This window comes from Talpa europaea (genome assembly GCF_964194135.1).
Source record: "Talpa europaea genome assembly, chromosome: 9".
Taxonomy (NCBI): Eukaryota; Metazoa; Chordata; class Mammalia; order Eulipotyphla; family Talpidae; genus Talpa; species Talpa europaea.
Window position 1 is genome coordinate 108,876,817 of NC_140076.1, and position 21,614 is coordinate 108,898,430.

At 38.0% G+C, this 21,614-nt stretch overlaps 1 protein-coding gene across 1 annotated transcript; it reads left to right on the plus strand.

Annotated features, from left to right (window-relative positions):
- Positions 1-1,169: 1,169 nt before the first annotated feature.
- LRIG2 (leucine rich repeats and immunoglobulin like domains 2) lies at positions 1,170-18,641 on the plus strand (the record flags this gene model as incomplete). The annotated part of the gene is made up of 16 exons (XM_084243289.1): positions 1,170-1,244; positions 1,371-1,505; positions 2,367-2,510; positions 2,636-2,779; positions 3,274-3,417; positions 3,572-3,715; positions 6,289-6,369; positions 7,029-7,100; positions 7,238-7,306; positions 8,895-9,058; positions 9,688-10,008; positions 10,992-11,273; positions 12,764-13,213; positions 14,107-14,256; positions 16,681-16,971; positions 18,415-18,641. The coding sequence occupies exons 1-16, from the start codon at positions 1,174-1,176 to the stop codon at positions 18,639-18,641; spliced, it is 2,889 nt and encodes a 962-aa protein (XP_084099415.1). The 5' UTR covers positions 1,170-1,173.
- Between the last annotated feature and the right edge of the window lie 2,973 nt (positions 18,642-21,614).

Below are 21,614 nucleotides of genomic sequence, written 5' to 3' on the forward strand. Positions count from 1 at the left end.
TGTAATTCAGTTTTCCATTTAACTGAAGTTTTTCTTTTTAACACTGAGATGTATTGTTTTGTATTTTCTGGAAGAAAATTTCTAAAATATTAATACCAATTATTGCATTATGATATTCCAGGGCAGAGGCTATTGAGGTATAGGCCTGTTTGTCTCTTCTAAACACCTCCAGAACTCTCATATTTGTTTTTCTTTATAATTTCTTGCTGATAGGTAACTTCTTTGTGCTCTCTTTGTCCTTGCATTCTCTCTTTCCCTGCCTCATATTTATTGCTCCTTATCATATGTATTGCTGGCTTAACAATTGACAAGCTTACTAGCTGAAAGAATAGACTCTGAGGAAAGACCTGACAATACTACAGTATTGCATGGACTTTGCATGGACTTTGTAACTTCTGGTTGGTGTCTTGGAGACCTTATGGTTTCTTTTCTGTATTCCAGAGTGTTGACATTATTCAATGATTGAAATCCTGATTAATGAGATGTGATTACTTTAGATTTGTACTGAAATATTTGACAGCCTTTTTAAAGAGCTGCTTAGACAACTTGGTGACATATATGACATCTGTAAAATTAATCATAGATTTCATTTCTTGATGGGCAAATTCATTTCATATGTGTTCTCAAGCAATCCTCTCTAATATATATATAAATAATAACAATTACATAAATTGTGTAAATATTTATTATTTATGTATTGTAAATATATGAATATATTCATAGACATGTATGTAGCAATAGATATTTGTAGAAGTATTTATATTATAAATTACATACAATTTAATTGTATATTATTGTACGTAAATGCATATATACATATCCATATCAGTGTAAAGAGATGGATTAATTATTCTTTAAGAAGAACTATCATAAATGTAACTATTCAAAGAACCTTGCTGGTATTAAAAAATATTTAAATGTGTGTTTGTTTCCTAACTGTTCTAATATTGATATCACTTGTGTATCTGCCCCTTGAAAACACATGTGTTATTAAAATCTCTAGTTTCTCAGTAGTACAATACTTTTTTATCATAATCTAAGTCATTCTGAGTCGCATGCTTTTTTCAACGTTGGCATCTAACCTCAATAATATGCCTTAGTCAGAAATCAGAACTCAAGAGGTAACATTTTCCTCGCTAAACTTTTACATCTATTTTCCACCTGTCCAGGAAAATGAATTACAATGAGCTAACAGAAATTCCCTATTTTGGAGAACCAACATCTAATATTACTCTTCTCTCATTGTAAGTAAACAGGATTTCAGATCTTTTATTTGAATTATGAACAGTATATAGTTCTTTAAATTTTGTTTTATGTTCCCTTATTATGTAATCACTGGCAGTAGCTTTAATATTGTCTTTGTTTTGTAGAGTTCATAATATAATCCCAGAAATAAATGCAGAGGCATTGCAGTTTTACCCTGCTCTTGAGAGTTTAGATCTTAGCTCAAATATAATATCAGAAATCAAGACATCTTCATTTCCTCGAATGCACCTTAAATACCTGTAAGTAAAATAGTTTAAATCGATCTACTTTAAAGTGTTTAAAATAGTTTAAATAGATGTACTTTAAAGTGATTATTGATACTTACCTTTCCAGAAATGTCTGTTATTATAATTTAATATGTTTATGTGAAACAAACCTAGGATCAGCTTTTTGGGTTTCTTTTGTTGTTGAGTTTTTTTCTCCCCTCTGAAAGAAGGGCACTATTGTCAGAAAATAATGATGAGTATCTAGGATAATTTTAAGGGTTTGATGCTGGATTTTTTTTTCCCACTAATGATTTTCTAAAAGGTAAATAGCAGCGATTTGTTAAATGGCGACTTACTCTCTGTAACGATGATGATGATGATGATGATAATTAGCTTGTGTGCCAGTGTTTTTTTTTTTTTTTAAAGATTTATTTATTTATTAATACAAACACTGGGTATAGTCAGAAGTGTGGGAGGATGAGAGAATTCACCAGAGCCAGAGCGGGGAACAGAACAGGCAGACTGACGAAACACACTGCTGAGGGGAGCAGTGGGCGACAGGAGAGGTCTGTCGCGCCATGGTGGCCGGGGATCGAACCGGTGCTGCAGAGGCTGCAGGTAGCTTCACAGCCCAGCACTCAACTGCTGTGCCACCATAGGGAGGCCCATGTGTGCCAGTGTTTTTACAAAGTATATTCACACATACTGTTGTATAATCCAAATGAAGTAGGTGTTACCCTTATTTTATAGTTGAAAAAACAAAGCAGGTAAATGATTTGTAAAATTATATATGATTTCTGAGTTGTAGGTCTGGGGCTCATAGACTTTGGGCAGTTTTCCCGAAATAGAATTTGTTGTTTCACTTAATATATTTTGTTATCTTGTTCATTTTAGAAATTTGAGTAATAATAGGATAACCACCTTGGAGGCTGGTTGCTTTGATAATTTATCAAGTTCCTTATTAGTGGTAAAGTTAAACCGGAACAGAATTAGCATGATTCCACCCAAGATCTTCAAGCTACCTCACCTTCAATTCTTGTAAGTAACTAAATTGATTATAAGAAGATAATGTTTCCATTTATAATGTCTTTTTCTTTTTTGATTATTATTAAAGCAAATCACCAAACCATTTTCTCATGTTAAAAGTATTTTTTTGATTAAAGGGAACTTAAAAGAAACAGAATTAAAGTTGTGGAAGGTCTGACATTCCAAGGACTTGACTCCTTAAGATCTTTGAAAATGCAGCGGAATGGAATTAGCAAACTTAAGGATGGTGCTTTTTTTGGCTTGGATAACATGGAAGAACTGTAAGTACTAGGTGGAGCCTAAATAGATTATTAGGAAAGGAGTAGGACTAGGATTTTTACTGCCAAATGGCTAGGGAGTTACCGTAATTATCCAGATATTAGTTCTCTCTTTCGTTTGTTGATATGAAGTAAGTGCGCACAGAACTCTTTAAGCTTTGTTAGATAATCTGCTGTCTTTGTCATCATTTTTCCCAAACATCTAAAAGTTTTATATTTCCTTAATGTTTTGACTGATGAAAATTTTCAGAATTTATCCAGAACAGGTATATTATACCTCTTGGTGTGTTAATTTTATAAATCTGATATTTTAGCATTTCTGGCACTGAATCTTAAGATACAAATACTTACTGAATCGCATTTGACTCATTTGAGTTGGACAAAGGTGTATGCCTCTCTGAGCAAAACTCGACACAGATTTTTGTATTCTCATTGTCGTGCCTGTTGTGAAATGCCTTGTTCTGAAACCTTTTCTCTCTGCTTTCTTTGATTCTTAGAGAGCTGGAGCATAATAACCTCACAGAAGTGAACAAGGGGTGGCTTTACGGCTTGCGAATGTTACAACAACTCTATGTGAGCCAGAATGCTGTTGAAAGAATCAGCCCTGATGCATGGGAGTTCTGTCAAAGGCTATCGGATCTGTAAGTGTTGGGTGCTATATCAGTGGGGCTGGTGGAGAAAATCATTGCCATGGCCAGTAAGAGATCTAACATCCCTCTTTAGACATTAGTTAGAATAAGAACATGAAAATTGAACTAAAATGCAATGAATTTCTTACTTGTTTTCTATTTTCAGTGATTTATCTTATAACCAGTTGACCCGCCTGGATGAATCTGCCTTTGTGGGTTTGAGCTTACTGGAGAGATTGAATTTAGGGGACAACAGAATAACTCACATAGCTGATGGTGTATTTAGGTTTCTTTCCAATCTTCAGATACTGTGAGTATATTGTCTTTATTTCTCTCTAATGTTTAAATCAGTAAAACAAATAAAACAAGTCAATCTGTGAATTTATATGTTAATGTTTTGTGGTTCTTTTACTATTCCTTCTTAACTATCGCTGACCAGTTCAGTTTGTACTTTAATTCTGAGTCAGTCTACTTAACAAGAAAGCATCTCTCGTTGTACCAGTTACTGGGAAATAAAACAGTCATTAGTGTGAGAAATTCACATTCTCTTGTTCCTCTGACTTGAACAGTGTGTTAAAACTCATTCAGAGGGATGCAGCATGTGTAGTAGGAGCAACACTCACAGGAGGCCTGTTGGCTGTTAATAATTTGTTGCATGACTTTGAACAGAAAAAAGCTTCTTATAGGGGCCTCCCCGGTGGCCTAGCGGTTGAGCGCTGGGTTGTGAAGCTGCCCGCAGCCTCTGCGGCGCCGGTTCGATCCCTGGCTGCTCCCTGGCCACCGGAGGAGGGTCCCACATGGCGCGCAGACCTCTCCTGCCGCCCGCTGCTCCCCTCAGCAGTGTACTTCGGTCCTTCTGCTCCCTGCTCTGGCTCTGGTGAATTCTCTCACCCTCCTGTGCTTCTGACTGTACCCAGTGCTTGTATGAATAAATAAATAAATCTTAAAAAAAAAAAACAAACTTATTATATGCTGGTGTTTCAGATTCTAGGCTATTGTTCTTTTCCACGTTATGGGGCAGAGGTTTATAGAGATTGAAATGATTTGTTTTAGTCACATAGTCTGTGTTTGGACATTAGAACTCAGATATGTTTAATATAAAACCTCCTGTGCTTTTTTCCATACCATGAGATGAACAAACTCACTTAGCCTTTCCTGGGTGACATTTTCTTTGTCTTTTGGTTCAGTGAAGGAAGGATATAGGATTAGATGGTTGCCAAGGCATTTCAATTCTAAAATTCTATGGCTCTGTAAATTGAATGTAGTGTAAATTGATCATGGAATATAGTTTTATTAGATGAGATATTTTAATGAAAGACAGTAATCTAGCATAGCGCAGAATAAGAAAGAGATTGTAATTAGAATTTGTAGATCTTAAGTTCTTGAATAGGGGGCTTTCTGGTCATCAGATTCAGAATTAATGAAAGATCTCAGAAAAGAGGGTTTCAACGTTGGGAACTAAAGAAAGAAAGCATGGTTATTTTTGAAAGTGTGTAAACGTGCATGAATATGTGTTTGATCTTATTTTTTAAATTTAATGAGATAGTCTTCCTTCAGATTTGGCTTTGAAAACTTGGAGGTGATTTTCTTTCTTTTTTTCCCTTTTCTATATTTTCAGAGGTGAAACAAGATAGTCCAAATTCAGGAACTTAGATGCAGCTGTAGCCTTTTCACAGATCAAGAGATGGCAGGGCCTCCCTGGTGGTACAGTAGTTAAGTCTCAGCAGTATTACCCCTGGGGCCTGAGTTTGAGTCCCAGCCCATGGAGCTAACCCACATGTGGTGCAGCAGACCTCTCCCGTCTCACCCACTGCTTCCCTTAGTAGTGTATTTCAGTAGATCTGCTTCTTCTGCTCCCCACTCTGTCTCTGGTGAATCCTCTCACCCCGCACCTCTAGCCTACACCCACTTCTTTGATGCATAAATAAAGAAAGAAATAAAGAAATTAATTAAAAAAAGATGGCAGACAGGGTCTTTTGGTAGACCTCTGATGATTACTTTTTAGTGTTAAAGATTAGGAAAGTAATTGCAGGAATAAATGATTGTCTAATGCTGTAGAGATAAAGCAGAGTTAGGATCAGACCTAGAAATTCTGACTTTAGTCCAGTGCTCTTGATAAAGTGAATTTTGTTAGCTTTTCATGTCAAGTAAAGATAACTAAATGAGAAGGGTTATCTCTTATCTCTTTACTATAAATAATACAACTTTATGTTTTATAAAGCAAAAAGGTTTATGCTTTATTACGAGATGACTTAAGGAGGCATAAATGATTAAATATCTTCTACTAGTAGTTTCTCCATCAGGACATCATGTGGTGCATTTCCTCTGAGAATAGATTGGAGAATTTTAAAAGTCCATAATTTTCCTTTCAAAGGAAAAAGAGTGATCACTTTAACACCTGGGTATATCGAACTTCTCAGAGAGCATGTTCAATCGCCATGAAGCTGTGAAGCTCTATATTGATAATATTCTTAGTCATTTAAATTTAAGGACCAAGCGGAAGGCTTGAGTCCCCAGAAATCCTGTCAGTCTGAAACCAGATTTGTTAGCCATATCCCCTGCATCTTTAAATACTTTTGCTTTTTGCAGGACCTGACTATAATTTTTAATGTGCTACTGTAATTAGGGGTATTAGCTAGGAAAATTAATTCTTAAGTTGCTTGATTTATCAAGGCTAGCTTAATTGCTAGCTTATAAGAATCACTTCTTACATGCTTATTACAGATAGTCCTTAAAAAAGAAGAGTTAAGTCGTCATCATAAATAACTATTAAAGTGAGGATCAGAAGTAGAACTTGTACCATGGCATTGCCACGCCAGGATGCTGCCTGAGGTGTAATTGTCATGTTGACTAACAAACTGTCTTTCCCTGAAAATTTTGTAGAAATTTAAGAAATAATGAAATTTCATGGGCCATAGAAGATGCTAATGAAGCCTTTGCTGGACTCACCAGTCTCACTAAATTGTATGTATTTACAATAACTGTGTATCTACAAAGGTATATTTTGAATACCCAATCGTGTGGCAGAATTATGTCTATTTGGTATGGCTAGAAAGTCTGAGCCTTCTAATATCTACTAAAGGAAGAAGTTTGGTTGTTTATATTGTTTTTTGAGGTATTTTATTTTGTTTTCTGTGGTGGGGTACTTAAAGGAAAATTATTTCTGAAACAAATTTCTATTCAAGTAAAGAAATGCACTGAGAAATGAGTTGAACCAGTAATCTGCTTAGTCGTGAGATTTATGGGTATTTATCTAGCAAGAGAGAATACTTTCAAGTAAGATTTTAGATCTTCTCCCATGCGAACTTCTCCAAGGCTTCTCTGTTTGTCAGAAGTTCTCTGACCTGGTGATTTTTTTGCTAACATGGGAGAAACTGGGTATAAGATGTAGTTTCACATGTGAAAACTACCATTGTATCAGAGGGTGGTTGTTCGCAGGTACCTCATTGGATTCCAACATCTTTATAGACTCCTTCATTCTGTGTTTTGCATTGGTTAAGTAAAGCTTTGAAGCTTTCTTAAAAACTTATGTTAAGCGTTTTCCTACCTTTTACAGGTAAATGTTTAATGAGTTAATTTTGTTTAGTGGAGAGTCTTATTAGAAAGGTCTGTTTGTATTTCAGAATCTTACAAGGAAATCAGATTAAGTCAATTACAAAGAAAGCATTCTTTGGCCTTGAATCCCTTGAGCATCTGTAAGTATTTTGCATCCATTTTGCTCAGTATATAAATAATCTTTGCTACTAGCAAGGTTTTCATGACCATGTAAAGTGTTTATATAACTTAATTATAGAAATGGTGACTGGGAATGTTTTATTTCTCTTCATTTCAGAGATTTGAACAACAATGCCATAATGTCTATCCAAGAAAATGCTTTTTCTCAGACTCGCTTGAAAGAATTGTAAGTAACTAAAGTCTTTTTATTACCAGTTAGATCATTATCTGTACTTGTGCTTAAAGTATGATGAATGTGACCCAAAGGTTTCTAGAAGTACACAGTTCAGGCAAGAAAACAGAAGTTTCAATACTCAGTTATTTTAGTGATTGGATGTAACTAAAAATAACCCAATAGTGAGAAGGTAAGTGTCACCAAACCTTTTTTTGGCCTGTGCTGCTGCTCATGGTTATGGTTAAAGAGACTGTAGTACTGCTCCCCTGCTCCGTGTATACTCTCCTGGTCCTCCCCGTGCCCTCTTTAGCCCCTTCTTCCTTTTATATTGTCAGAAGCTTGTGTTCCCAATCCTTCCCCTTGGGGGGTGTTTAAGGTATTATGTAATATTTTTTAAACCTTCTAGCACTTTCAATATAATGGTCATAGACAACATTTCTGATCTGTTCAAAGTATTGAAATGTTCAAAAACTGTTAAATAGTTGTAATAGGAAAACCATGTTCATATTTTTTTTTTGTTAATTGCTCTTAAAGGTTTAGAGATTTCCCAGGGGGAGGGATGGTTAATTTTAAACTTGGGTGATTCACATATTCAGCACGGGGTAAGAATCAGTGGGCTATAACTGTTTATCTTGCCTTGCCTGAAAGCTTGTCAAAGGAAGGTCTGTGAACCAGAACTGAGATATGAATAGACATTTAGAGTAAGCATTTAGAAACTTGTAGCTTAGAACAAGTTAACATTATTGAGACACCTCTATTTACTTTATAAAAGTGTTGCTCTAAGATTGGATATTTGAAAAACAGATGTTCTAGAAGTGTAAGTTCAAATGCCTACGTTTAAATTCTTTTCCCATTCTTTCTAACAGTGGACAAATTGTTTAGCCTAAGACTCAGTTTCCCTTTTTAGAATGTGATGACAATAATTTGTTTATTCAAGAAATTCTTTTTTTATATAATTTTTTAAAAAGATTTATTTATGCATACAAGAGCTGGGGCACAGGCCAGAGGTGTGGGAGGTGAGAGGATTCACCAGAGACAAAGTGGGGAACAGAACAGGCAGAGCAACTGAGATACACTGCTGAGGAGCAGCGGGCGAGTCAGGAGAGGTCTGCTGCACCATGTAGGCAGCTCCCTGCCCGGGGATTGAACTCGTGCTGCAGTGGCTGCAGATTGCTTCATAGGTTGCGTCTTAACCCCTTGCATCACCAGGGAGGCCCTTATTTAAGACATTCTTATCCTCTACTGTGTGAGTTACCGTTAGAGATGCTAAAAGCAGTAGTAAACAATACAGAAGTCTCTATCCTAAAAGTCTCTTGCAATAAATGCTTGTTGATAAAATAATAGTATCTAATTATATTCAAGATTTCCTCATTGCCAAAAAATGTCCTTTATAATAACTATTTTTTTCCAATTAAAGATCACAGATTACATTGTATTGGCTCTTTGGTCTCCTTTAATCTAAAAATAGGTCCCATTCCCCCCTCCTTTTTTTTTTCCAGTACTCTTATGACACTAATATTTGAGGAATTGAGGGTGACAGTCTGACTTTGTTTTCTCATGATTAAATACAAGATATTTCTTTTCCTCTTTGTTTCCGCAGGATTTTGAACACAAGCAGTTTGCTTTGTGACTGCCACTTGAAGTGGTTGCTTCAGTGGCTGGTTGATAATAACTTTCAGCATTCTGTGAATGTAAGCTGTGCACACCCTGAGTGGCTAGCAAGGCAGAGCATCCTAAATGTGGATCTGAAAGATTTTGTCTGTGGTTCGTATTTCTGCTTTAAAACTTTGTATATCACACTTATTATCTTACCATAGTTAAGAATGAAACCAGGGTGCTTTTTAATTTTTATATGGTGTAATAATAGATTAAATTTTATATTCTTTGACTTAATACTTAGAGGCAGTCCCCCCCCCCCCTTCACGTTTGTTCTTACAGTATCATTTTGAATGGCAGTATAATGGCATCTTAATGTGGGCCTTTCCATTTTTGGAGGATTATTAACCTTAGAATAAATATTCAGATGTAAGATTCCTGAATCAAAAAGTATAGTTTTTTTTTTTTACATGAGTTCATTCAAAAGTAGGCATTTTTAAAAGTAGGTCTTGAAAGTGCTATATAGGTATTTTCACATTAAGAAGACAGCAAGCACTGGTTTATGTTTTCACTAGCAGTGTCTCAATGTACAATTTTTTGAAGTTTGTATTTTTGATGCATTTTCGTAAGGCTTAAGTGACAGGGATTTGGATTTTTTTGGAGAGGGAAGGGCGGGCAGTCATAGACAAGTTGTCTTGATTCTTGCATTTACTTATGATTGCACTAACTTATAAATTGAATCTATAGAAGCAAAAATATAACTGACATGCCTCCTGCTCCATTTCCCCCCCACTTAGATGATTTTCTAAAGCCACAGATAAGCAGGCACCCTGAAAACACGATTGCTCTGCGAGGCATGAACGTGACTCTGACGTGCACTGCAGTGAGCAGCAGTGATTCACCCATGTCTACTGTGTGGCGCAAAGACAGTGAAATCTTGTATGATACTGAGATTGAGAATTTTGTTCGTTATCAGCAGCAAGCTGGAGAAGCTCTGGAATATACTAGTGTCTTACATCTTTTCAATGTAAACTTCACAGATGAAGGAAAATATCAGTGCATTGCAACTAATCACTTTGGTTCTAATTATTCCTATAAAGCCAAACTGACTGTGAATGGTAAGGAATTATGCTCTGCATCGTTTTGTAGATAGAAGGGTTTTTCATATTTAGTTTTTGACTCACTTGACAAAGAAAATGAGGTTAAACCCAGATGGTTGAGGGGAATTCTGTTTTTGTCTTGAGGGTTGTGAAAATGTATATAGACTGCATTGCCAGTTTGCCTACTTACTGTCCCTAGTTGTTTTTTGGTTAAGGGGGTAAAAGGTGAAATCCATGGCCATAGGAGATCGGCTGTTTTCACTGTTGTTTGTGCTTTGATAAAATTCTTTTGAAATTCTCCGTTTTCTTTTTAGAACCAAAAGTGTTCTGAAAACTATGAAATGTATTTCTGACACTGTTCACAGGACCTTCTAGTACCTATAGCTGGTATTTACGGCATCTCTGGATCTAGTGATAATTATTATCTAAATGTAGTTTTTTGAAATTAGTGCTCTTCTTGATTGTGACTGTAAAAAAACCCTTCAAATTAGTTTGGTTTCTCTTTTGCCTGTCAGTTTGAATTAACTACAGCATTTTAGGCTTATGCAACCAAAAGATGTTTTTATCTTTTGGTTGTGAGATTTCAGAAGGCATACATTTTTTAAATCATGCAGTTGTCCCAAGAACTTTGTAGATGTTAGTTTGGGGAAGTTTATTCTCTTAAGTGAGGAGTCCATAAATATCAGATTTTAGAATAGGAGTTTAGAAAGGTTTGTAGCCTTCTGCTTTCCTGTTCTAATCAGGGAGATCAGGTAGGTGTGTCTTGCATCCTAGAAGAGTTAATCCGTCACTATGCTCTACACATCTGAGGTTCTGGGAGAAGAGATGGCCTCTGGAACTAAATTCATTATCATCCAGAAAATAAATCTTCTCAAAGAAATGGAGCATTATAGTAGTTGGTATTTTGCTTAACAGATTCCCCTGTTTATATATGTATTTGTGTGTGCGTGCACACACACACAGAGTAATTTCCCCTCACTTGTTGCTCTTTCTTGGAACAGAAATGCCATCTTTTCTGAAAACGCCAATGGATCTAACTATTCGCACTGGTGCCATGGCCAGACTAGAATGTGCTGCGGAGGGGCACCCTGCACCACAGATTTCCTGGCAGAAAGATGGTGGCACTGACTTTCCTGCTGCTCGAGAAAGACGCATGCATGTCATGCCTGAGGACGATGTCTTCTTCATCGCAAATGTGAAAATAGAAGACATGGGGATCTACAGCTGCATGGCCCAGAACACAGCAGGAGGCCTTTCAGCGAATGCCTCTCTTACAGTCTTAGGTATGTCCCTTGCTTATGTTGAAACCTTTTTATGGGAATTTACTCTTGGTCTTTTTTTTTTTTGTCTGTTAGGAAATTTTTTTTTTTTAAGATTTATTTATTTATGCATACAAGAACTGGGGTACAGGCCAGAGGATGTGGGGGGTGAGAGGATTCACCAGAGACAGAGTGGGGAACAGAACAGGCAGACTGATGGAAACACTGCTGAGGGGAGCAGCGGGCGAGACAGGAGAGGTCTACTGCACCGTGTGAGTCAGCTCCCTAGCCAGGGATCAAACTTGTGCTTCAGTGGCTCCCCATAGCTTCATAGTGCTGCATCTTAACCCCTTGCGACATTAGGGAGGGCCCCTGCTTTTGGTCTTAATGGCGATAAAAGTCTAATTTAAGTTTTCAGTTGTGATCCTTTTATCTTGGTCATCTTATTTTGCCAATTTACATGGGGTTAGTGACAGCCTAGGGTATTAGTAGACCAGATAACTGAAATCTGGGGAAATTCTGGGGGCAGAATTAGAGGAGTTTATCACGTGAATTGAAAATTGAAATCTTTATTTCAGTCTTTCCTATTCCATTTCCCTCTTTAAGATTTCTACTTCAATACATTTTTTTCTACTGTTCAGCTTAGTGGATACTGTTGAATCAGTTTACATGCTGCTTCACAGAGAACTCAAGACAATTTAACTGTTTTCTCCCTTGTTCATTTTTAAAACACTAAAAATATTCTGGATAAATTTCCTGTTTTCCTTCCATTGTGTTCTTAGTCCTATCCTTTGGTTGAATATCTTTTCCCTGACTTGACTAGGTTTTTTTGCTTATGAAAACTTTTTTTTTTCCATAGAATTCACATCCAAGTCAAATTCTACTTTCTAATTCTCTATTCCCCTAAATGTTAAGGTGGTTTTTTTTTTTAAAGTGTGTTGGCTTGCATTTACTTGTATATCAGAAAAATAAGTTTTTGTTTTAAAAATTTTAAATATGCAGAATATTAGGGGGAAAAAGAAGGGAAAGTTAAATAAAGACATTTTGGCATATTTGTTCTGGAGCTTTTTTTAATACTCATTTTTATGTAACTATACCTCCTCTTTTCCACTTAATGTTGTATTATAAGAGTTACCCTATCATAAAATCTTCATAAATTGAAGGTTATTAATAATAACTATTGTTATTATAGTATGGCCATATTGTAATTTACTTTCATTTTTCTGCTAGATTTTAAAAAGGTTTTTAAGATTTTTCTTTTAATGTTTAAAATTGCAACTAATTTTATAATAAACATTTTTGTGTATAAAACTTTGAATTTATTAGAATAGCTTGCCCCAATTGGAATTATTAAGATAAAATGTAGATTTTTTTGAAATTTGTGCTCTTTAACTTAATTAACTTAATCCTCTTGTGAATATATGAAAGAAGTCATTTCACCTTAACCTCATATTTCACTGGCATGTAAGACATAAAATTGCTCAATACGATTTTTTAATACATCTTTTTGTTAGAAACACCTTCCTTTATTAGACCCCTGGAGGACAAGACGGTGACCCGAGGGGAAACTGCAGTGTTACAGTGCATAGCTGGAGGGAGTCCCGTCCCCCGCCTCAACTGGACCAAGGATGATGGGCCACTCCTGGTGACAGAACGACACTTCTTTGCTGCAGCCAACCAGCTCCTCATCATTGTAGATGCTGGCCTAGAAGATGCTGGGAAATACACCTGCATTATGTCTAACACCCTTGGCACAGAACGTGGTCACATTTACCTGAATGTCATTTCATCCCCTAATTGTGACTCTTCCCAGAGTAGCATTGGGCATGAAGATGATGGCTGGACCACGGTTGGCATTGTCATCATTGTTGTGGTCTGCTGTGTTGTGGGCACCTCCTTGATCTGGGTCATTGTTATTTACCATATGAGAAGGAAAAATGAAGACTATAGTATCACAAACACAGGTAGGTAGTACCCAGTTGACACCTGGGCATTATATTTGACTTGAGAATATAGTATAGAGTTTACTGTAAAACAAATGAAGAAGCTTTGAATATTTACCTATGTGTGGTAAATAGTAAATAGGAAAGAAAAGTTTTTCTGTTAAAATGTTCATTTTGCTATAATGAAGCCTCACTGATGACTAATTCCCAAGAATTTGTAGACACTGCTCCAGAACTTACAAATGCATAATGGGTACCCTTTTTTTTTTTTTAAAGATTTATTTAATTTATTTATTTATACAATCACTGGGTACAGTCAGAAGTGTGGGAGGGTGAGAGAATTCACCAGAACCAGAGTGGGGAACAGAATAGGCAGACTGATGAAATAAACTGCTGAGGGGAGCAGAGGGCGCGGCAGGAAAGGTCTGTGCACCATGTGGGACCCTCCCCGGCGGCCGGGGATTGAACCAGTGCTGCAGAGGCTGCGGGCAGCTTCGCAGCCCAGCGCTCAACCGCTGCACCACCAGGGGAGGCCCAATAGGCACCCTTTCTTTAATGCCCTAAGGCTTATTTCCTTGGTAATTTCCCTGAAGGGAAGAGCGAACCCCTCATGACACATCAGTCTTTCATACCCTTCCCCTCAAAATCTTGTGAGAAAAGAGGTCCAGCTACAAAGATTATGGTAGCGTGTCTGTCTGGAAAGATCTTAGACTTTCTTTTGCTAATGCTTTAAAGTGAAGCTTTGATAAGAATTCTAGTGAGAAATATTTTGGAGGGAAATACCGCTATTGAGTTTCTAGGTCCCTAACATTTTTCTGGCCAACAGTATCAAAGTATAAAGCATTCACAAAACAGTCGTTTGAGTGTTGGCTTAAGTTGCTTAACTTTGAGAGTTACAGGTGTCTCTTTTACAGAGGAACTTAATCTGCCTGCAGACATTCCCAGCTACTTATCTTCCCAAGGAACTCTGTCCGAGCCCCAGGAAGGCTACAGCAACTCTGAAGCAGGCAGCCATCAGCAACTTATGCCTCCTGCCAACGGATATTTACACAAAGGTGCTGACGGTAAGGACTCTGTCATATATGCTTACAGTTTCAACCTACCCCATAGAGTTTCCTTTTCAGTATATAGTTTTCCCCTCTAATTTAAATACTTAAGTAAAATGCTCAGTGAAATAATTTTACCTCAAGCAGAATAGGATGAAAACTAAATAATGTCAGCAGAAGAGGAAATCTAATAGAAAGGAGAAACATCTTCACACAAGGGACTGGAGTGCACAGCAGAGGCACCCAACTAACGTACTATTGATACATGAAGGAGATAACCCTTTTATTCTTTTCAGGCATGAGAATCCTTTTGACCATACCCAAGGAAGGTTTATTTCACCTGCTAATAGGTAGATTCTAAAGTTTTAAGGGCAGTGATGGTCCTCAGCATATATTGGATAACATAAGAGAGATATAAAATGTCTCTAATTAAATGAACCCAACTTTTTAGCTCTTCAGCTCTTCCCAGTCTACCCTCCCCATGGTTGTTGACAGAAACCAGGGAGGTGAATTAAAGAATAGAAAAATTAGTAGAAAAATTGGGCTTAATGCTTAGCTCCCCTTTCCAGCTCTGTAACCATGAAAAAGTTACTTAAGATCTGAGGTTGAATTTCATCATTGAAAAATAAACAGTATTTTATAAAGCACTTCTTTCAAGATTCCTATAGATACTCTCAACAAATCTATATAGTACTTCAAGTGCCCTACAAATGAAGGGTCCATTCTACAGAGAATTTTTAAGTGGAGTGAACAGAACGTCTCTATTTAATCAACTGGTAAATTTAATTGATGAATTGGTTTTAGTTTGACCTTCCATGGAGAAGGGGGTATTATACTTTTAAAAGAATACCTAAAAGCTCTGAAATTTGTGTGAAATAACAATTCTGTTGTTTATTCATGAGTAAGTAAATCGCTCTTTATTTTTCACTCTTTCCTCTCATATTTCCTTTTTTTTTTTTTTAAATTTATTTATTTATCCATGCAAGAGCTCGGGTACAGGCCAGAGATGCAGTGGGTGAGAAGATTCACCAGACAGAGTGGGGGACAGAACAGGCAGATTAACTGAAATCCACTGCTGAGGGGAGCAGTGGGCGAGTCAGGAGAGGTCTGCTGCGCCATGTGGGTAGCTCCCTGGCTGGGGATTGAACTCATGCTGCAGTAGCTGCAGATAGCTTCATAGTGCTATGTCTTAATCCCTTGCGCCACCAGGGGGGCCCTCAAATTTCCATTTTCAAAGTACATACCAGTCTAGGAGTTTATTATTAAAGCTTCACTTCCGCCAAGCACACATATGTCAGGCAGGATTCTTGACCGTAAGCGGCCTTCTCTAGGAGTACGTGTAGCAATTGGTGTTGCTTAACCTCTTGACTCACACAAGTAATACAGGCTTTTGTGAAGTGAAGTCATCATTAGCTCCCTTGTTCTCTGCTGTAGTTTGCTTAAGCCAAACATGTATCCTGTAGCACAACCAGCTTTATCTTGGCTTCCTCGATTTGAGTCTGACTTTATCCAGGCTGGACAAAGATGGTTTAATGTACTGCAAGAACATGGGCTCTGGAGCCAGAATGCCTGGGTTCAGATTTCAGCTCCTCGCCCTGGCACCATGTCTCTTGGCAGATTACCTAACATCTCTGTGTTGTAGTTACACCATCTGTAAAGGTGGGAAAATAATAGTATCTGCATCATGGGGATGCTGTGAGGATTAAATTAGTTAATTCACAGAAAGATCTCAAGACCTCCTTTGGTGTAAAGAAGATGTGAAATAGGGTCTCCCTGGTGGCGCAAGGGATTGAGAAGCAACCTATGAAGCTGTCCGCAAGCCACTGCAGCACAAGTTCCATCCCCAGCCAGGGAGCTGCTCACATGGTGCAGCAGACCTCTCCTGACTCGCCCGCTACTCCCCTCAGCAGTGTATTTCAATAGATCCACCTGTTCTCCCCACTCTGTCTCTGGTGAATCCTCTTACATCCTCCCATACACCTCTGGCCTATACTCCAGTTCTTGTATACATAAATAAATCTTTAAAAAAAAAAAAGATGTGAAATAAATGCCAGCTGTGATGAAAATGATAAACTGTTGAAGAAAACTTCAAGTTGATTTCTTTTCTTTTTTTTTTTTTTTAAAGATTATTTATTTATACAAGCACTGGGTACAGTCAAAAGTGCGGGAGGGTGAGAGAATTCACCAGAGCCAGAGCAGGGAGCAGAGCAGGCAGAAGGACCGAAGCACACTGCTGAGGGGAGCAGCGGGCGGCAGGAGAGGTCTGCGCACCATGTGGGACCCTCCTCTGGTGGCCGGGGAGCAGCCAGGGATCGAACCGGTGCTGCAGAGGCTGCAGGCAGCTTCGCAACCCAGCACTCAACCACTGCGTCACCAGGAAGGCCCTTCTAGTTGATTTCTTAACTTAAAGGATGTTTGGATTCTTTCCTGTCTTGTCAATAGGTGGCACTGGTACCCGGGTTATCTGCTCTGATTGTTATGACAATGCTAACATCTACTCCAGGACCCGAGAATACTGTCCGTATACCTATATTGCCGAGGAGGATGTTCTAGATCAGACATTGTCCAGCCTCATGGTTCAGATGCCTAAAGAGACATATTTGGCACATCCTCCCCAAGATGTCTCTACCATGGAGAATTTGGTGTCTTCAGCAGATAGAGAGGCGACTGCCTTTCCCACCAACCACGAGAGGATAAGTGAGAAGAAACTCTCTTCCACACAGATGAGCAACGGTAAAGGCCCAGTTTTTGTTTTCATTTTCACCTACCGTCTGTTCCACTGTTTTAAACTAGATCTAGAGAATTATTTTAAAGGGTAGAGTTACAAAGAAGTCTGTCTATAGGGTCAAAATAGCTTTTTTGGGAATAACAAGATCATGTCTAAAAACTCAGAGGCCATACAGAAAAAGTTTTATGTGGTGTGAAGAATTTCCCCCTCACCTTTATTTAAGTAATGGAGATTTGAAATGTTAAGTGTGTAATTTGGGCATAATTGGAAAGTTTTAACTGAGAAGATTTTAAAATGTTTTATTTGGTTGCTGTTCTATCAGGTAAATACTGAATGTCAGTGTCATTTGATAGGTGTTTCCTTTTTGCCTATGATTTTATCCTCAGGGCTATAAGTGAGAAAGTGGGTGTGGGATAGTGTCCACATAACCTGAGAAAAGAAGTATGTGGCATATCAGGGCATTGAAAACAACTCTGTCAGTAAAGCAAAACAAAATTCTTTCTAGACCATGAAGGGCACTTACTGAGCAGTTCTCCTTGTCCATCCAGACTTTTTATCAGCTGTCATTCTCCTGTCAGCCTGAGATAGAAGAGCACTTGGAGATAGGGTGGGACTCAGATCTGCAGAACTTGTTAGAAATGCTGATCATGGGTCCCGCTGACCCCAGACCTAGTGAACCAGAATCTGTAATTTAACAAGATCCCCAGGTTTTTTGTGTGCAGATTAAAGCCTGAGAAGGCCTACTCCAGCTTACCTTTCACATGGGCTTTATTTTTATTTCTGATTGTGTTTCCAGAATTTTGGCTTTTTCTAAAATGTATCCCTCTGAAGTTAATCAAACTTTCAATAAGTGATTTTTGGGGAAGGCGTTCACTACTGCAGTAAATAAGGAGAATGAGAAATACGTATGTTTGGAAGCAGAGTACATATAGATAATCTTAATTTAAAGTAGCTGCTGTAGGTTATTGTCATTACAATTATTGGCATGCGAGAAGCTGGGGTTTGTTCTCTTTCAAAAAGTTTGTTTTTTAACATTGCTGTTTATTAAAGATGTAATAGCTACACTGAATTAATAATTATTTATGTACCATGCAGTTTTCATTGCGTAGGAATACTGTTGAGTCCCTTAGTCTGTTTCCATGTGTCTAAAGAGTTTCATTTTAAAATTTTTGTAGCAGCAGAGCCACTAGTAATAGGCAAAAGGATTACATATAGCGAGGTTTCAGTAAATAACTGGTTAAGTTTGTTAAGTAGAAGGGATTGAGAAACCATAGTTTCAGTTTTTATTTTGTTTTGTTAGTTGCTAAGCTAGCAAGTTTACATCGATTTCCGTGTCCTGATTCTGGAATTTTGGACATCTTCATTTCTTTGAGGATTTGGATAAAAGTTTTAGAAAATTAATTTTAAACTTGCACTCACCACTGATAATTCTTGTCTTTCATTTTCAGAAACATTGCAGCGACCTCTGTGGAGCATAGGCAAAGAACTCGGTCTGCCTCATCCCCCCTTCTCCCAGCAGCCAGTCCTGGAGCCGCCACAGCTCCATCCACCTAAGGGCCTGGCAGAGAGTGACCCAGACTGTGCCGCCTCCCCAGTGCCCTGTCAGAGGTTACACGACCACACATTTGATTTTAGTAGGACTCGGAATGTTCAAGATGGTAGCAAGGGCACATGAAACTCACTCCTGGATGAAATCTGGGCAAAGACTCTAATTAATTAATGTATTTACTACCTCAGAGTTCAGAAGAAACCCAGAGTCAGCATTTGCTTTACTCTTTGTGAGATCTGACCACAACAAGGTGGTGGGCCAGGCATTTGTTTGGACTTTTGCCTGATGAAGAAAGGGTAATAGCTGACAGAAATGGGTGCACCTACTAAAAATGTGCAGCACTGTCAGAGGAGGATCCAGTGCAGATCTGCCTCCTGATGCAGCCCCAGGGGTGTCGCCAGGTGTGTGGTGTCCATGAGGAAGGATCATTGCTGCTTAGCATGCTGGTTGTCTCAGCCCTCAGAGTAATCCTGAGAAACATCACTGTTCAATTTTGCCTTTCAAGAAACAAAAATAACCCTCTGGGAAGTGTGCCTGGAATCTTCAGTGGCTTTAAAATATGATTGAGACTGGGGCTTTGATATTCAAGGTCTTTGACAAGGATGCCAGGCTTGACCAACTGTTAACAGGTCAAGGGGGTTTGTATTCTTGTATTTTTTTTTTTTAATGGTCCTTATCACCTAGGGATCTTACTGTAAATAGATGTGCATTTATAAATATTTTTTTTTGTACTCATCACTCCCATATGTGTTCGACTGCAATGTAAATATTTTTGATATGCCAAAATTATATATAATATTCACTTAAACAATATTGACAGCGACTTCTCAGATCACAGGCAGATTTTGTATGACTTGTTTTGGTGAGCTCTAAAGAGTTGGTTTAAAGTTTTAAAAAAATGTATTTGTTAAGAAGTACATGTTCAGAGGCAGGGTACCTAGTTAATGCATACACACACACACACACAATCTTGGGGTAACTTTTTTCACACCTGAAGGTTTGTACATCTGATCATTTGCCATCTGTTTATAAGTGCCGCGTGTTACCACCTTTTAAGCATAAAAATTCTCTTTCCAAAGACTAGCAGTCTTGTCATAGGCCATATGCACACAGATGGAGGAAACTTGTTTTGGGAATGTCTTTCAGCAAGTACTTAGTTGACAAGGAAACCAAAGACTGTTTCTTTTCTGTGTATTTTTAAAATATTTTTTTCTTCTACCATGCACTGTATATCTTAAGAGAGGAATGCTTTTGGGAGTAGGACGTACAGAAATACTATAAAGCTTTGGAGTAATCTTATTTTGTACAGGTGACTATTTAAACCAAAAAGTTTTCTTGAATTTCTGATAGCAAACAGCTTTATATAAACAAGGACTTAACTCTAATGGAATGTAATGGACTAAAGTTCTTGTACTGTCAGATTTCCCTACATAGACTCTCAGAAACTGTCTTCTAAATCTAGTAAGTCTAGCTACTTACTTAATAACTTAAATTACTTAAAAATATCTAAGTCGTGCATTCCAGGGTTCTAAACTCACAGAATTTCTCAGCTTTTTGCCAGAATTAGCTGAATTTTATACTAGTTTTCAATCTCTCCCATAGGCGACAGCACTTCCTTAGCTGGTTTTACCACCATGCTTGTCTCTTTCCTTTTTCAACTGGTAGCTGCTGTTCATTTTTGCTTTGAACTTCTTAAATATCACTCTTTCCCCTATCTGTTTATGTTCCTTCTTGTTACTTACTGGGTTATAGTAGAACTTATCTGGACTGATTTGGAATCGAAAGTTCTGTTAAATTCCTGACTCTGCTACTTACTTGTATAATCAAGGGCAAGTCCCTTAACTTCTCAGCCTCATTTTCTCATTTGTAAAACGAGGGCCTCTTACTAGATGCTCTGAAGCCCTTTCTGCTTGTAACATTCTATGAATCTGTGATCCCTCCCCGGAATCGAGGAGGCTTATACTACTCTGATAAAAAGCTGCTTTCAGGAAATGTTTGTTATAGAACAAGAGTGATGCTGCTTGCTCTGATTTGAGCCAGATTAATTTCCTCATGGCATGACAAGAGGAGAAATACTCTGCTTCTAAACAGTACAGTGTATATGAAGAATCTTGGCTAAGTTGGACACCATCCCTTGCTCTCTAGAACAGCAGGTGCGAATGCTAGTGTTACAGCCCACCAGGGTGGCAGAATTGGTTGAGAGGTGCCACAGCTAATTAGTAATTAGTTTGTGACTCACTAAACCTTTCTAATGTATTCAAGGTTATTGCTATAGTTATAGTACCATCACTCAAGTTTTGATAGGTGGGGTTAGAGCCAGGCTACAAGTGAGCATTAGCTGGCCCATGTGAGCGGACAGAAAACAGGCTGCAAACCAGTGCTCTAGAAAACTTCAATGCTGAGTGTTGCTTCTCTGCTTAGTAGTAGTCCACCTGCTGGTGGTGTTGAGACTGGTCTCCAGAATGACCAGGTTCTCCACTATGTCAATTCAAATGGTTGAGATGTCCTCCCAGATATTTACTACCTTGCATAAAAAAACTAAAATACCTGTAAGGAAGTTGTTTAAATGTGAATAGCCTACCCTGGAAATAATCTAATCTTCAGAGAAGTAATTCCTGAAACATTTCATTATTACATAGGTTTTTGACCAAGTAACAATTTAACCCTCTACTATAAGCAGGATTAGTGGGTCACCAGTATTTCTGCCCAGCAATGTGTCATGTCTGCCTGCCAGTCTATGTAAGCATGTTTGCAAAGCAAGGCAAACTAAAATGCTGAGAGTAATAATCTCTGCTCTGCTTCATCCCAGTTACCTCCCTGTATCTGTGGGGATTTATGTAGTCTCTTAATTTGTTTGTGTCCTTCTTAGACTATATCTTCAAGTCTTAACTGGCAGGAGAAACAGCATTTTTCTTGAACTCCAGACTTTACTGGCACAATTTACAAAAAAGCCACTGGCTTTCTTTCACTCAATGGCATCTAAAGTACTTTCCCTGGTATGCAGGTTACTCCAGAGAACAGAAAAGATCGAAACCAGCCCAGTGTAAGTTGCCTCCAGTATTCCACCTCAGACTGTGTTAAGGTAACTTTCATGTTAAA